The sequence below is a fragment of the Neophocaena asiaeorientalis genome, unplaced genomic scaffold (assembly GCF_003031525.2).
Source record: "Neophocaena asiaeorientalis asiaeorientalis breed wild unplaced genomic scaffold, Neophocaena_asiaeorientalis_V1.1 scaffold124, whole genome shotgun sequence".
Lineage (NCBI taxonomy): Eukaryota > Metazoa > Chordata > Mammalia > Artiodactyla > Phocoenidae > Neophocaena > Neophocaena asiaeorientalis.
In genome coordinates this window covers 16,371,045-16,388,773 of record NW_020174135.1, presented here as the reverse complement: position 1 = coordinate 16,388,773, position 17,729 = coordinate 16,371,045, and the positions used below count along the sequence as shown (strand labels likewise).

Genomic DNA, 17,729 nt, shown 5'->3' with positions numbered 1-17,729 from the left:
CCTAAAGACACAGTGTGGGGTGACTCCAACAGCCATGCAGGGCTGTCATGAAGATTCCAGCTGCAAATACTTTTGGAACTTATTTACTTTTAAAAAATAAACTTATTTATTTTTGGCTGTGTTGGGTCTTCGTTGTCGTGCGTGGGCTTTCTCTGGTTGCGGGGCGCGGGCTTCTCATTGCAGTGGCTTCTCTTGCTGCAGAGCACGGGCTCTAGGCACGAGGGCTTCAGTAGTTGTGGCTCACGGGCTCCAGAGTGCAGGCTCAGTAGTTGTGGCACATGGGCTTAGTTGCTCTGCGGCATGTGGGATCTTCCTGGACCAGGGGTCGAACCCGTGTCCCCTGAGGCAGATACTCAACCACTGTGCCACCAGGGAAGCCCTGGAACTTATTTATTCTTAATTACTGAGGAGCTACCAGGGAAGAGTGAAGATCACCCTGCCTCTTTAGTTTGAACTAATGCTAGGAAGAATGCTGTTCACTGAAGTGCCAAAAAACAAAAACAAAAAACTTGCTCTTACTTCAAACTGTTTAAGGCCACTCCACTTTTACAAATTCTTCCAAATAAATTCGTATGCTTTAGAATTATATAAGCAGCTATCAGATTTAGAAAAGATTAACAACTGAGGCAAAAGACAATTCATTTCATTCCTGTATCTACTGCTGATTTATACTCTGTTCTAATACTAGCAGATTTTTACAGCATATTGTCAATTTTTCCCCACGGTGTGTGTTTTAACTCACTGATACAATAAAATGATATAAATTAAAGAATTCCAGTTACAATTAAAAGGACAGAAAGATTAAGTTACCGGAATGTCTCAGACTATAAGTTAAAACGAATCATATATGTCGTATATATGACACAAAGGTTATAACCTAAAATTGGATAAAATGCTGAAATATACTCATGACGGCAGTTACATGCCACATATTTTCCCCCAAACTTTGTAATGGGTTTTTTTCTTAAAATGACACCATCTATGTCACTTGATATTCAAATGATTTGGATTGCTTTTCACGGTAGCAGGAATAAAAAACAAAAAGAGAAAACAGAAATGGATATACCCCAGTGGAATAAAAAAGGGAAGATTTTGGCTGTTTTATTATTTTTTTTAAAGAGGCAGCCTGTTCCTTCAATGAACCGTGTTCTTTGCTTAAATCTCCAGAAGCAATCGGTTATGGCTTGCAGCGCTGGACAAATCGAGGGTATAAGCATACATCTCGGATGTGGTATCTATCCAGAATCCAGGTTAAGAATCGTTCCAAGCCCAGGCCATAGCCTCCATGTGGACATGTGCCATATTTTCTCTGTTTAAAAAGAGAGAGCGAGAGAGAGGGAGAGCGATAGAGAGGAATGAATGCTCAGTTTAAAATTTTGTCCAGAGTCTCCCTGGCGGTCCAGTGGTTAGGACTCTGCACATTCACTGCCATGGCCCCAGGTTCAATCCCTGGTCGGGGAACTAAGATCCCGCAAGCTGCACAGCATGGCCAAAAAAGAAAATTAAAAAAATAAATTTTGTCTGAAATAGTTAAAATTTTCTACTGTAAAATGAGTCAGCTTATTGTGGTTAAGAATTCAACCCCTTATAGCTGATTCACTTTGCTGTACCGCAGAAACTAACACAACATTGTAAAGCGACTATACGCCAATAAAAATTAATGGAAAACAACAACAAGCAAAACAACAAAAAGAATTCAACCCTTACTCTATACCCCTTCATGGACCACATGTGAAAAAATGATTTGGTATGAAAAATAAACCAAAGATTTGCCACCCTGGAAAGAAGAGACTTCAAACTTTTAAATTAAGTTAATGTCTCTGTTTATCAGAAGAAAACGAAAACTAGATACTGGTAGCACCTAATGACATTTTAAAAAATTCAGTAGCTACAAGCAAGGTCAGGAGTTAATAGGTTTTCAAATTAAGTTAACATATTATTGGCCAAAGACAAAACTAGCAGTATTCCCATGCCACATTATTATAACCATGAAACTGAATATAGCTCATTCAAATTTCAAAGTATCACCCTGAATACTTCCCTTTTAAAAGTTTCAATTTATACAGAACTATTACAGTGAAGAAAATTTAAAGTGATTAACAAAATTTCTTTTTACCTGATCTGTGTACCAGTAATAGGGAGTGGGGTCAATTCCTTCTCTTTTATAACCTGCCAGTATCTCTTCATTATCCCAGATACGCATCGAGCCTCCCACAATCTCACCGACATTGGGCATCAACACGTCGACCTTTCAAAAATGAGTAAATAAAATGCGGTTACTACTAGGCTCTCAGTCACGGCTTTGCTCTAGAGTTTAAATGAAAATCATAATTAAGCTCCTATAACTAAAGGAGCACAATGATCATGCATAATTCAGATATTATTCAAATTCTATAATTTAACAAGATAGGTTAAACCCAGAGGACAAAAAACACTTCTTTAAGTACTGTAGATTTATAATGAAATATTTGCTGTGAGCTGTATCTTATTCCAGTGGCAGTGCCCGCCCCTTTAAAAAGCAAAATCTCTAATACTATTTGAATCCCAAACTGACAGATTCGGTAAGGCGGGAATCCTCGGGACATCGCTGCATATAGAAGGACTTGATCTCCACAGGAAATCGACACAGCAAGATGGGCTCATTAATGGTGTCTGTCATCAGTCTCTCAGGAGCTTCTGGGATATCCTGAGGTTAAACAAGACTTCATTAACATTTACAACTCGAAAGGCAACGAGACAGAAGCAGCTCTTTGACCCAGTAGCAGCCCTTCATCTTATTCATGCAACGGAGTCCAGAATACACACCCACCCATAACCCATAACCACGTGGGTGTTAGGGACAATTTCTGCAAAATGAACTGTAAATAGATCTGTCTCCTCCTGCAGTATATCTGTGCCATATTGCTTGAGGAACGAAAACACACACCCAAAACAAACAACCTCCCAGATACTGCTCAGTTTTTTTTTTTCCCAGTGGCCAGTTTTATCTAGGTCTGAAGCAAACGCAGTCCACTCAGTCCCACAAGGCATAAGATCATCAGTGAATGCTCCACAACACCAGTGATCTACACAGAGTATGTTATTAATAACACCAATCTTTAAACTCTCCTGTTCTCTCTGCTTCTTTCCTGTTACAATAAATCTGCATGCCTTCAGTGGCAGTAAGACACAGTCATAAGACAAATAACCAGTGTCAAGTTTATAAGTGTAACCACACCTGGAGCAGTTAGCCAAGACAGGTTAGATGATGATGAATCAAGTTAATCTGCTTCCCTCTCAAACATCCTTCAGTAAACCACACATAAATTCAAGTTAAAACTGAAAACTCTTGTCCCAGTAAAAACAGACTGAGAGAATGGATAAGACTCATTGATTTGTTTAATGTAAGAAACTGAGAGGGAGCTTAGCCATCACCTGGCACAGCTGTTTTCAAGCTCTCGTCCCTGGAGCCCTGTGTCATCTAAGGTCCAGAGAGGAAACGGGAGGTGAGTGGGAGAGCTCTGGTCTCTCCGCCTCTAACCGCTTTACATACTAGAGTCCTGCATACAATTGAACTGGGGAAAAGGGGTCGTACTGCACCTTCCGAAAAGTTTGAAGACCTCTTCTCTACTCTAGCGCCCTCATGTGTGTGGGATGATACTGACACAAAGAGGAAACGCTGACACACATGGAGGACTTCCTGCGCCTTGGCCCTGCTAAGCATTTAGCTCATTAAGTTCTCATAACTTTGCAAGGTGGACGTTACCTCCAAGGCAGAGATAGGGAACCAGAGAGCGGGGTCACTGGCCTTAAGTTAACCAGCAATAAGGACAGAGGTGGGAGCAAAGCCCACCTGGGGGGCTTCTTACTCCAAAGCTTGTGCTCTTTCCGCTCAATCACACTACTTTGCTGAGTGCTGGGCGATAACAGTTCTCAGGTTTTCAGCACAGAATTTGGTTATTATACATCATCAACTGAATTCATGATACAATAAAAGTAATTTACATAGACCCAGTACACTGTCTGTCCTCTGTAAATTCTTTCTAAAAACGAAAGAAAACTCTAGTTAGCAGCTACTACTCACATTTCATCTGTAAAACAGATTTGCAAATACTATGTAAAGAGTGGTTAAATGCACAGGGAAGAGGGCTTAGAATAATGTTAACAATCTATACCCCCAAAACATGCTGGGAGGGTGGTCCTGGGCAAGACAGACATGCTCAGTGTATCTGGGGCACCGGGCCACCTTCCCCAACAAAGCCTCCTCTCTTGGTTTTGCATTTTAATCAGTGGCGATTTTCTTCTTTGAATTGCCTCCAAATGAAGGAGTTATAATTCACTGTTTTGGGGGGAGGAATCCTTTTTGAAAGAGCCAGACGGTTTCTTCAGAAAACCAAAACAAATGTATACACATACCAACACTTTGCATGTGATTTCAAAGTTTATAACTTTCTTAAGCATCCTGCCAGTCTAGAGAATTACAGCTGGAGCTGGTAAGTCAAGACCACAGAGTGACCATGGAAGAGGAAAGAGATAAAGGATGGGATGTGAAGGCTACAAACTTGCTAATATTTACTGAACACTACAGAAAAGGCACTGCTCTAAGGTCTACTCTACCTCTACTAAGCCATGGATCCTCAGACAACCCCAAGAAGGAGGGTCCGTGGTTATCATTTATTTGACAACAGCAGATGCCTTCTGTGTTACTCGTTAATTAACCGGAAGTAGCAATCCACTTAAACACAAGGCTACCTTTGAAACAACGACTAGAAAGGAATACATACCTCTCCAAATTCATAGAAAGTTCCATCTTCTTTCTTTATATTGTGTTCTTTTAGCCACACAATAGCATCTGAGTAGTTCATCCGTTTGAAAGGCCGTTTGGGGGGCTTGAAGTTCTACAGCAGAAAGGAGAAATACAGTGTATATAAAGAAACCATTCACACTAACGTTTCCATTTTAAGAAACACTATTTATCATTATTATAAAATGTTATTTCAGACTTAAAAACAATGTGGTGAATTCCCTGGCGGTCTAGTGGTTAAGACTCCTACAACGGGAGAGGCCACAACAGTGAGAGGCCCGCGTACCACAAAAAAAAGAAAAAATAGGTAAGTTCCATTAACAAGACGTAATGTACAGCATGGTAACTAGAGTTAATAACTCGGTATTGTTTTAGATATATAAAATTATTATGCTGTACACCTAAAACTACTATAACGTTATATATCAATTATACCTATATATATATTAATCATTTATTTCAAAGCTCACAAAGCTATTAAATCTATAAAAACTTAAAAAAAAAATCTATTGAAAAAAACCTAAAAAACATAAAGATCTAAAAAAAAGACTTCACTGCCTTCCGAAGCAGGATCCTAATTTTGTGTTTCCACACAATGGCAGACCTACCGGGTTGAGGTCATGCACCACGCTTGCTGCGGGTGATTTCAAGACTCTATCGACCACGTCACAGACCAAGTCCTCCAATCGGTTCAGGAGCTCCTCAAAGGTCAGGAAAGGGCACTCTGCTTCCACGTGAGTGTATCTGAGGAACAAGACAGTAGCTCAGAGCCTCTCTTCTTCTCACAAAGTTTCTCTTAAGCAAGGGTTTTAATGCTGGGAAACTGTCCAGAAAGGGAAAACTCCCGCCCTGCTAATCAACTCCCAACTCTCCAGAGTAGTTTTAGCCCACCCGCCTTCCTTTCCCCCTTAATAGTCATTTCTTGTTTATTCCTCAACACATAAAGGATCAAGACAAAGTGAATGAACAGACCTTAGTGAGTTATGGCCTAAGAGGCAAAACCTCTTAGACAGTTTCCATTAATTTATTCAACTGCCCTTCATATAGCCTCTTAATACATCAGAGGTTTTTACACAGACATCATTTACCTACATCAAGATTGCTTCTCTAAAGATACTTTCTTAAAAAAAAAAAAAATTTTTTTAAATAAAAACAAAATGGCAATTATGTACTCAGCCAGGTGCCTTCGTGTTCTGGATTGTTCTGCCCTGTATGACTGTGCGATACAAAAAACATCTCCCAGAGCTGGAATGCAGGTCTCCAGGTACAGCTGAGAGGACTGAGTCAGATACGCCTCTTCCCCAAAATAGTCCAGCTTGAAGAGTGTGGCACCGCCTTCCACTTGTGTTTGCACTAACGTTGGAGGACTGATCTACTCAGGCGGAAAGGAGTAAATAAAGGCCTTCTGTGAGCACCACTGTTTAAGTTCAAAAGTGCCAAGAGGCATTGTTTGCAAAGGATGACGAACGCGTACTTACTTCGTAGTACCCCCTGTCGAAGAAGTGATCTCTAAAGCACCTGGTGACCACAGAACGTGCTTTTAGGATTTTGGACATGTTTTCTCCCCGGATCATCATGTGTCTGTTGTTGAGCTGGACGTCAACGTCAGACTCCTCGTTGATTAAGTTATCAGCGCCGCCAGCGGGGGCCAACCCGATCAATTCCCAGAAGTCGCAATTCAGCTCGTGGCCCCCTGGAGCCTGCATTTTTTAAAAAGGGGTCGGGAGGGAGAAGGAAACAGAAAATTCACAGTAGGAAAGATTCTCATTTATATAAAAGTTGTTAGTAAGCTCATATTTCTAAGAACCTTATCATTATCAGCCTACCCTTCTAAAAACGAAGACCCGGTAATTGAATTTTATATTTATTTAATATTTCTTTCAGACTAAATACACGTACACAATTTTTAAAAAATAGAAAAGCACAAACCAGAAAATAAGATAAACTATAATCCCACGACTTGGAGTAACCACTAACTATTGTCAACATTTTGGTATACCTTTCTAGCCTTTGCCCAATAATTTAAAAGTAACATAATACACACATTGAAAAACTCCTTAAATACAAAGGTTTTACTAAAAGGTGTTTCTCTTTGGAACATATATATATATAGTAAAAATTCAAATTCTCCCTAATAATTCCATTGAAAGCATTACAGTTTAGAAACCACACAGTATGAAATATATAGCTATCTTGGTACCAAACACTGGACAGCAAGTAATATCACAAAAACCATTCCATTTTGCAATCACATTACTTTCAAGGAAAATTCAGTAAACTTGAACCACATATTCACTCTTAACATAGGTTCCTCACATAGACTCTGGGAGACTCTCTTTTATCAGTATTTCTAGTCTATCAGGAGGACACTATGGGCTCCCTCTGGTGGTTGATATGTCACGTTTGTTTGTTTTCTTTCCCAACAAACAAATATAACCACAACAGCACTGCTACATGACCAATAATTACCAACAAGTAACTCTAACTGGCATAGGTTACATGCCTGTTGGCTGGGGAACAGACAACCCTCTGACTATCAAGCCTAGCTTTAAGTTTTTTAAAAAGAGGCTTTCAAATTCTATTTTAAAAGTTTCAGATTTATTTTATTTATTAAATATTTATTCGGCTGCGCCGGGTCTTCGATGCAGCATGCGGGATCTAGTTCCCTAACCAGGGATCGAACCTGGGCCTCCTGCATTGGGAGCGAGAAGTCCTGACCACTGGACCACCAGGGAAATCCCCAAAGTTTCAGCTTTAGATCACTGTTCTTTCCTGAAAAACTTTTGGTAGACTAAATTTTCATTTCCACTTAGCTGAAAAATTATTCACACAGACACAGCAAATTGTTCTCACCCATGAAGTTTATTCAGGAATTCCTTAGGTTGAAAATCCCTGAGATCGTTACAAGAGCACACAAGCTGTACAGCGTACGTATCTCACCAGGAAAGGAAAAGGCGTTCTAAATTTAGCAAGCCCATCACATTTGTCTATTTATATGCCAAACACCAAAAGTATCAATACAAATAAAGACACTGGAAAACAAACAAGTACACAACTCTTCTCTTAGTGAGGAACTCGACGCACTCACCTGCTTGCCTTTTGGGGTAAGATTTAGCATTCCATACACTGCGACACTACTCTCAGTGGATAAGACTACTCCATTGTAACACTGACACTATAAGAAGATCAAGTTCAAAGTCAGTTACTCACATTTACATTTAAAACAGTCTACCATATAGAAAGCAAAGGGAATTACTTACAAACAAGTTCTCTCGTCCAAAACTAGTAAAATAAGACAGCCATCAAACATTCATCTATATACAGATACACACATATACATGTAAATACATACTTTACATACATACACATGCATAAATAACACTAGTCCATATCTCTCAAAAGGATCTGGAAAGTTCGTTTCTCTTTTTCTTTAAAATTTAGACTATTAAAATAATACAGGGAGTTCACTTAGACTATGATAATCAATACTGGCTAAAATCATTAGGAGAAAAGTGATGGAAAACTTTATAAAGGAGGGATCAGGCCATCAGCATCTGAACGCACTAATCATAAAGACAACCAGAATTATGTGCCCCATGATGTGATGTCGTTGGAAGAATACAGCTTTGTCCATGAAGTAGTTATATCAAGAAGCAGCAGCAGCAGAACCTAATCTGACCAGACCTAACCTCCAGCTTGTAAGAAATACAAAGGATAGAGGAACATGTTAAAATACACCTTATGATGCAATCAACCAAATCCAGAATGGGAGAAGTCCCACAGGACCAACAACCAGACTTTTTCCAATAAAGGGCAAGGGGGAGTGGGGTGGAGAAAAGAGAATGAAAAGGGAGATCTGTTATAGATTAAGAGTGATTTCAGAGACATATCAACTAAATGCAACATGTAGATCTTGTCTGGATCCTCATTCAGACCAACCAACTGTAAAGAAGACATCATGAATCAATTGGGAGAGTCTGGCTGGATATTTAGGAGTTCTGCTAATTTCGGGGGTGTGTGATAATGGTAGTGTGGTTATATTAAAAATATTTCTTCTTGGTGATGCATATGCAAGTATGTTTATATGAAATATGATGTCTGGGAGGTAAAAGGTGGGGAGCAGTAAACCAGAACTGGCCAAATATTAATCATTACTCGTTACGGACTTAGCGTGTATCTGCTGCAAATTCGTATGTCGAAACCCTCCTCTGCTCTCTGCTACGTGAGGATGCGCACACAACGGGAAGTGGGTAGTCTGCAGCTCAGAGAAGGGCCCTCACCAGAACTTGACCATGCCGGCACCCTGGTATGGACTTCCAGCCACTAGAACCATGAGGAATAAACTTCTGTTGTTCACAAGCCACCCAGTTTATGGGACTTAGTTACAGCAGCTCAACTAAGATGTTACTGAAGCTGAGTGATGAGCGTGTGAGGTTTCTTCCTACTGTTCCATTTTTGAGATGTTGGAAATTTCCCACAATAACAGTTAAAATAAGCATAGACCCTAAGATTCCCAAAACTAACAATAAAGTAACCTATTGAAAAAAACTGACTTTTCATCGTAAATATGAAGATATTTACCAAATCATCTGACAAGACACACTGGAGATAACCCGTACCATCCCGCAACACCAGAAACATTAAATTCTTTCCTAAAAACGGGAAAGAGAAGTTTAGCTAGATTGTTCGAGAGGCACTTGAAAGCACTTTCTCATAATTTATTCTTATGTAAAGGAACCTCCAAGGTTAAATGTTGAAAGTTCAAACCTCCCACACGGCCCCATTCCTCTGAAGGGTTCACCAGTATTTTGTATTTTGCCTTCTTCATGTTTCAAACCCTTCATACTTTTAAACCCTATGTGAGCCTCCTGACCCACACGATCATGGGAAAGCAAGACAGTAAGCATGTGAGTCGAGGGATTAAGTCTTATTCACCGTTGAGTCCCCTGCAATACCTAGCAAAGCGCATTCAGCGGGGGGGTGATATATACTGCCGCACAGAAGCACTCTTGGTTTTTTATGCTCCCTTTCTTTTTACGAAGGATTTGACAACCACTTACAATAAAAGACATGTAATAAAATAACAAAAGCAGAAAGAGAAAGCAAGACATCATGACCAAGTACAAACATACTAATTATAAAAATCAACATCACTGCCATCAGTAAGTTTCAGATTTGGTTCTGCACTTCCGGTAATATACCCCCTGCTTTCCTTAAAGAAGTCAATTCAATTAGACAAATATTTCCTGGATACCTCTGATCACTGTGACTGCTTACAGTTAAGTACCATTTAAATAATTTTTAAACTTTCAATAGTCATATTAAATAAGAACCAACTGAGGATACAAATTAGTACTTCCTTTAAAAAGCTAGCACTCTCAAACAAAAATACCCCGAAGTAAATGTTTTTTTTTTAATGTTCTTCATCATCTAAGAGCAGGGATATTGAAAATTAAAGAGAGAAAAGGACAGCTATGCCAGTTACCTTGCCTACGCAGCCTGTGGACCCAGCCAAATACCTTTACTCTTTGGCCTCTATATCCTTCTAATTCACGAATCTTCACCTGTCAAGTTAAAATAAAAAACATTTGACCCAGCATGTCATTGGTCACATACCAATTTTGTCACGAATATTAGATAGATGGCAGAAAAGTGTTAAAAATTCACAAGTGGTGTAAAACTTCTGACAGCCACTCTACTACAGGTCAGAGCCAAATAATTTCACCACACTGGAGAGGTTAAAAAAAAAAAAAAAAAAATCCAAGTCTTCTTTCTCTTAGTGCAAAACTGTCTGCGAAACAATCAGAACTTCAGATACTGTTATATAAAATTAATGAATTCACAATAGCAACAAGCCTAGTCCACGCAGAGCCCTCTCCCTGACCTCCCCATCCTGACCTTCCTCCACCCTGGGTGGTGGAAGCTACCAAGGCTGGCTTTTCCTCTGAGGGATGGAGGAGAGAGGGGAGGGGAGGAAGGGGTTGTAGGGTGTGGCCAAGAAAACAGCTTCCTCACTAAGGAAGCAAGAAAACAATGGCAATCCAGCAGCAGTAAGAACCGTTCGAATTCTAACCATGTCCATTCACAGTCCAGCATTCTGGTCTAGAAAGATTATAGACATAATCAAATTTCAAAAACTTTTTCTTTATTTAAGAAATCATGAAAATCTTGGATTTCAACTCTTCTTTTTACTGTGAGGAAACTGACACCCAGGGGAGGGTAAAATCACTCGTCTGAGACCACACAGCCCACCAGGCCTGGATTCCAGGGCTGCTAGCTTTTAGTCGGGACAGAATTCGTTCAACACGCAATTACTAAATTCTATCAAAAAAGGAGCCCCGCAAGGACCAGCCTCATAACTCTCAAACATTATTGCACTCTCTCCCTTTTGAAAGAAAAGAAGAGACAAACAGTGCAAAGGAATAAAGCACGTGGCATGCCCCTCAGACACAGAAATAATAGTTTGACCCCGTGAGTCCATGATATTTGAAACGATACACATCACACTTACGCAACTTGGCTCTGGAAGACTTGGGTCGTTTTTAATGGTAATCTTCTTTGCTTCTTCCAGGTTCTTCTCTCTTCGTAAATTGTCTTCTGCCTAGTTTTAATAACCAGGCAATTTGTTAACATGGCTTCTGGTGTCCCAACTTGAAAAATGTTCACAGAGCAAATCTACTGCTCACCTCTTTCTTTTCCCGGGATTCACTCTTCATCTGTTCCCTGTGCCACAGTTTTCTAATGTTCTTCATCTGTGATTTAGAAATAACATCCCACCTCTGGAGGGATAAACAGATATTTAATGTTTTCAAGACCGCTGTATTCTAATGAAAGTTTCTTCACAAAATCTAATTCTGTAAAGCTTTGGGTTCACCCTACCTCGTTTTCTTTTTGTGAATCTACGTAGATGGTAGGAAAGGGTTCTTTTCCAACTGTCATCAAAGCCTTGGGGAGGGAGGGACAAGGAAAAAGGACATTTCTTTAACATTGTACAATTTTTAAAATCAAAATAACACCTGAATTATGAGGTAACTTTGATCACCTAGAAAATAACCGAGAGCCCAGAAGAAAGCATAAGACCCCACCAGCCAAAGGTCAATGTCGACAGAAGGAATGGCGGAACATTCGAAGAACATTTTGCTTAAGGTAGAACGTCCTTTCCCAAACAATTCTAGCAAGTTCGGTTACATAGTATATAGTTTCCCATGTGGACTAGAAACAACAGATTTTAAGTGGCCCTGGGGACCGACAGGAGGTACGCTGACAACAGAAGAGACAGCTGATGGCAAAGGCCAACTGCAGGGCACACGCAGACGATTAATCCTCACGAAGAAACCAGGGAAGTCATTTCTGAAACTCTCTCAAGAGCACAGTGGTTAGGTACACTGAAGGCTAAGTTTCATTTAACTGGAAAAATTCCTGTGTGTAGAATGTATGTACCTCTTTTCACCAATACTGGGACATATCAGACATCAATATTATCATTTAATATTTTATAGTTGGTATTCATTTTTAAAAAAATAGATAGTTGAAAGTACGTAAAAGATAAGTGTTTTATTAACTGCTTCAAATATTCCTTCAAATTTTCTCCTAAGTTATCATCAACCAAGAAATGCAATGAATGACTGTCTCTCGTGTAAGATCTGAAGTTTATGAAAACTGACCTTTTCTTAAGATCTAGATTCCAAACCTGAAAAATACTTTTCATCTTGATTTAATACTGGTCTCAACTCAATTATTGCTACAGAGGAGGAGGGAACCTGGATCTTTTGGAAACATCCAGGAGAGTTCAGTTCCTCCTTTTAACAATTAGACTTTGTAAGGATGTTTGTAAATCACTAAGGATTCATTGACTACCTGACAGTCTGTACTGATCCCTCCTTTGTTAATCAGTGATATTGAAAGAGTCAAACTGTGATTCTCCAAATCAGAATGGCACATTTCTGCTAACAGCGACATTTTGCAAACATTCATCTAAACACTACTGTCAGTTCTGGGCAGCCATAGGAATCACCCCAACAATCCAAAATGAGAAAGATTTCCCTCTAAGAGTTAAAAAATTAAGACCCATGGTTGACACACCAAAACATAACCAGAGTATGAGCTAAAAGAGGAGAGAGTGGTCCCAGGACAGGAACACTTGATAATAACCTAAATGAATACTGTAACGAAGCTCACAAGAAGGGGGATTGGCCAGACACAGATACACAGAAAAGTGTCAGGGCAGTGCGCTTCCTGGTGCTGTCCTGGGAGAGGGCTTCAATCAACTTCCTTACGTAGCAGCTGTAGCCATTCCAGTCTACAGGCAAGCCCACGGCTACTTGCAGAGGGATGTCTTCTTGGCCCACACCGTAACCCAATGCCATCAGGTACCTACTCAATCCTGAGTCGAAGCTCTCGAAGAACCCATCTGAACTGTATTTGGCTTTCCATGTAAGTCTGCTTAAAGAGAATATGCTAAACTCATAGGAGGATTCTACACCCTGAGAAACAATAATATATTGTTAAATTAGCATCCTGGCTTTAGGCTCCAGACTCATGAGTTCATGAGTGTCTGCTCTGTTCTTGGTACTGATATAAATCAGGTCTTTGAGTCTCAAGGCTCAAGATCACGTTTGGATTCGAGTGGTAAATTCACCGAGAGAACTCTTAGGAGTCAGTTTGGAAGAAATGTGAGCATAAACTCAGATGACTAAGGGAAGATGATTTTCAGTTCTACAAGAATTTAAAAACTGGCCAACTGACTCACTGGAGAGAAAAATTCCGAGATGCGATGCCGTATGGTAAGAAAACAAGATACCTATTAAAAATGTTCAAGGGGAGGGCTTCCCTGGGGGCACAGTGGTTGAGAGTCCGCCTGCCGATGCAGGGGACACGGGTTCGTGCCCTGTCCAGGAGGATCCCACATGCCGCATTGGTAAATTCACCGAGAGAACTCTTAGGAGTCAGTTTGGAAGAAATGTGAGCATAAACTCAGATGACTAAGGGAAGATGATTTTCAGTTCTACAAGAATTTAAAAACTGGCCAACTGACTCACTGGAGAGAAAAATTCCGAGATGCGATGCCGTATGGTAAGAAAACAAGATACCTATTAAAAATGTTCAAGGGGAGGGCTTCCCTGGGGGCACAGTGGTTGAGAGTCCGCCTGCCGATGCAGGGGACACGGGTTCGTGCCCTGTCCGGAAGGATCCCACATGCCGCGGAGCGGCTGGGCCCGTGAGCCATGGCCGCTGAGCCTGCGTGTCAGGAGCCTGTGCTCCGCAACAGGAGAGGCCACAGCAGTGAGAGGCCCGCGTACCGCAAAAAAAAAAAAAAAAAAGTTCAAGAGGAATTCCCTGACAGTCCAGTGGTTAGGACTCCGCGCTTTTGCTGACAAGGGCCCAGGTTCAATCCCTGGTCGGAGAACTAAAGATCCCACAAGACTTGAGGCGCAGCCAAAAAAAAAGAAAAAGTTTAGACGTAGATAATGTAATACCCTTAAAGCTACATATCTGTATATACCCCTTACTTGTCCTTTTCAGAAAGTTCTCTTCAAACCTAGTGCTTTAAATAAAACTCCTGACAAGTCACAGAATAACTGGCATGAGTCATTAATAAATGCAAAGTCGTTTTCCTAATGAGAAAGAGGCACTACCTTAAGGCCTGTTTTAAAAGGTTTCTCCTTGGTTCCATCACCAGTAGCATCACTTCCCTCTCGGTCTGAGACATACAGCTCTGCTGTTTCACAAAAAGAGAATAAGTTACTCACTTGGCCAGTAATTATCAGTCACCTCATGCTGCAGCTGCTTTATCCGTTCTTTATCTTTGTAAACAGAACAAGCATCTGATCGGTAAAAATTATCAAGGTCCGAAAGAAATTATATCATAATTATTCTCCCACTCCCCTATCCAAGGACATCCATCCCATAGAAAGGGGTTAGTTAAATTCAGCTTTCAAAAGGAACTTTGATCATTTTCATTTGTGGTACTGCTTCTATCTACTCGAATCCCCAACAACAAAGCAATGGCTTTTCAGTTGGCCAGACCAAACTGGAAGCTTGGATGTTGTACCTTAAAAGCCAGAGTGACCCTGGAGAATTCACTTAACCTTTCTGGGCTTGTTTCTGAGCCTATAAAATGAGGAAAACAATACCCATCTTGAAGTACTGAGGATGAAATATATAAATCAGATATGCTGGTGCTAGAGCACAGAAATCAAATAAATACCGGTTTTCTCTGGTCTTTAAAGGAAACCAAAGCTCTGAGGTTAAACAAACTGAAGGCCTCACAAGGAGTAAGCGAGCAGAGACATCAACCCAGGTCTCCTAAATCTCTTCCTTTTCCTACTGCACCAGATGGTCTCCCAGGAAATCTCAATATAAGTGAGGATATGTGAAAAAGAATTCGCATTCTTAAGTCCTTTCCTGCCAGTCACTTGGAAGAGTCACATATTTGGGGTCTGCCCTGAGGTCTGGCCATGCCTCGCTCTGCCTACGTCTCAGCTGAATCACGGGATTTCTCGCAGTGGGGCCGGGCCGGGAGCGGCCGCCACCCTAGCCGGGGCACCCAGGGCTCGAGGGGAGCCGGGCCTGCTCGGCGAGCGCGGACCCAGGGTGGGTCCTAGTCCCTCCTCCCTCCCACCATTCACGTAAACAGCGGCGGGGCGCCCAGTCTGCGCCAGGCACCAGGGTAAGAGCTGTATTCGGCCGGAACAAGGCTGCTGCCCCAAGCAGGAGCGCCGCGCCGCGCCACTTACACACCCCGGGGTCCCCGAGCCTCACTCACCTAGCACCATCCCCGCGGTCGCCCTGGTCACCTCCAAGGACATCACCTCCAACACGCCGCCTCCTTATCACCCGCAAAGTGCACCGGCGGCTTCCTCAACTCGGAGGTTGCATCAGATAATGTCGTGCAGAAGTCGTCGCAGTAAGTCACCCGAGCGTCGCGGCTCCATTGGTTACAGAAGGTTACGAAGCGTGGGCGAGCGGCGCCGCAGCCGCCATCTTTGGTTCGGGCCTAAGCAACTTCCGGGTGTGGCTCCGCCCCGCTTCCCTCTCTCCCTCTAGGTGAGCTGCGGGCTGCGGGGGGCACCACCTGGGACTCCTTGGCTCCCTGACATCCGGGTGGCGCTGCAGTCCCGATCCCCCCGGCCTGCGTCTCCCCAACTTTCCCGCTGAATCTTCCAGTTCCGCGCCACCCCCCACCTCCCGTTGTGGGCACGGTAGGGCCCTTCCGGAAACCGGATCCTGGATTGCGTTCCACATCCCCAGATAGTGGAATGCTTGTGGAATTAACGTCGTCATCAAATACATTGAGCTCCAGCCACAAACTGGGGGTGGAGGTAAGGGTCAGGGACAGAGCTAAGGGTAGTCCTGTCTCCCATTCACTAATTGCTTTGAAATATGAAGATGTTTTAACTTTCTGACTTCAATGAACGAATGAATGTATTTCTGTATTTGTCACTCGGACTATAGGGTGTGTTTTTATTTTAAGTTACAAGAGTCACTATTACGGAGGCCGTGGTAACGTTGTGAAAAGAACTAGGGCTTCAAACCTGGTTGGAATTCTGGTTCTGCCTTTTGCTGTGTGCCGTGGGATAAATGAGCTAACCCGTCTGAGCTTCAATTTCCCTATTTGTGAAGGTTAAGTTCACTGCCCAGCAGTCGTAGGTACTAAGTAAAGGGTAGGTAACGTCATCATTCTCAGCTTAGTGGAATACCAGAGTTTGTCCCTGAATCAAAGGAAAACAAACTCTTGTTATGAAAGAAACTCTAAAAATAACTCTGTGCATAGGTTCCGAGTCTATCAAAAATATGAACCAGATACTTTTCTTGAAGAATATTTCCCCCAGTTTCACGGACTTTCCCCTTTTCCTCTTTGCTGAATGGTTTCTCTTTGCTCGTGTGTTAGTTATCTATTGCTGCAAGGCAAATTCATTACCTCACATAGTTTCTGAGGGTCAGGCATTCGGGAGTAGCGGAGCCAGGGGTTCTGACACAGGGTCTCTCCGGAATCAAGCTGTGGACAGGGGCTGCAGTCACCTGATGCCTTGACTAGGTGAGGATCTGCTGCCAGGCGCACACATGGCTCTTGGCAGAAGGCTGTGGTTTCACATCAGGTGGGCTCCCCAGAGGGCTGCCAGTGACGGGGCAGCTGAGTTCTCACAGAAGCAAGTGATAGAGAGACAGAGAGCGACGGAGACAGAGAGAGAGAGAGAGAGAGAAAGAGAGAAAGAGAGAGAGACTGTATTGGTTGCCTATGTTGTATAATAGATTACCCCCAAACTCCAAGGAACAGTAGTTTTCTCACCAGGAATCTGGGCAAGGCCTAGGTGGGACCTCAGGTTCTGCGTCTCTCAAAAGACTGCAATCGGGGTGTCATCTGGGGCTAATTTAAGATTTTTTTTTTTAGCAGTTTGTTTTGAAAGTTGTATGTAAGATTACTCAAAAATACAGAATGCTTCACACATTTGTGTGCCATCTTTGCATGGGGGCCATGCTAATCTCTGTATCCTTCCAATTTTAGTATATGTGCTGCTGAAGTGAGCACAGGCTAAGATTTGTAAATCTCACCTGGGTGATGCTTTCCCACACACTCCCGTGGGTGTCGGCAGGATTCAGTTCCTCACAGGCTGTTGGACTGAGGGCCTCAGTTCTTCGCTGGCTCTTGGCCAGAGGTCTCCCTCAGCTCCTTGCCACGTGGGCCTTTCCGGTGGGCCGCTTGCTTCATCAGAGCAAGCGAGCAGGAAGGAGAGCATGCAGGCAAGAGGGAAGCCACGGTCCTTTGTATCCCATCACTTTTGCCATATTCTGTTCATTAGATTCGAGTCACTTGGTCCAGCCTACACTCAAAGAAAGGGTTTTATACCAGGGCACGAATACCAGGCGGCAGGGATCATAGGGCCATCTTAGGAAGCTCTCTGCCACAACAACTAAACCCTGAGCTGCAGTGCCTTTTCATAACCTA

General features: G+C 42.2%; 1 protein-coding gene and 1 non-coding gene across 3 annotated transcripts; both read right to left on the bottom strand.

The window, feature by feature from the left end:
- Positions 1 to 262: 262 nt before the first annotated feature.
- On the bottom strand, positions 263 to 15,733 carry NARS1 (asparaginyl-tRNA synthetase 1). 2 transcript variants are annotated; one of them, XM_024754943.1, is made up of 15 exons: positions 15,549 to 15,733; positions 14,419 to 14,498; positions 11,663 to 11,728; positions 11,470 to 11,562; positions 11,295 to 11,384; positions 10,269 to 10,347; positions 9,365 to 9,435; positions 7,872 to 7,958; positions 6,262 to 6,483; positions 5,956 to 6,155; positions 5,392 to 5,527; positions 4,764 to 4,877; positions 2,555 to 2,686; positions 2,117 to 2,248; positions 263 to 1,309 (listed from the first exon to the last, which is right to left on the bottom strand). In XM_024754943.1, the coding sequence occupies exons 1-15, from the start codon at positions 15,589 to 15,591 to the stop codon at positions 1,178 to 1,180; spliced, it is 1,677 nt and encodes a 558-aa protein (XP_024610711.1). In that variant the 5' UTR covers positions 15,592 to 15,733; the 3' UTR covers positions 263 to 1,177. The 2 variants fall into 2 exon arrangements, with proteins under 2 accessions (XP_024610711.1, XP_024610710.1); XM_024754942.1 differs by having other exon boundaries at positions 14,419 to 14,501; positions 15,549 to 15,732.
- Positions 15,734 to 17,208: 1,475 nt separating this feature from the next.
- On the bottom strand, positions 17,209 to 17,312 carry LOC112406215 (U6 spliceosomal RNA). Its single transcript, XR_003004509.1, has one exon. It is a non-coding gene; the product is annotated as a U6 spliceosomal RNA (small nuclear RNA).
- Between the last annotated feature and the right edge of the window lie 417 nt (positions 17,313 to 17,729).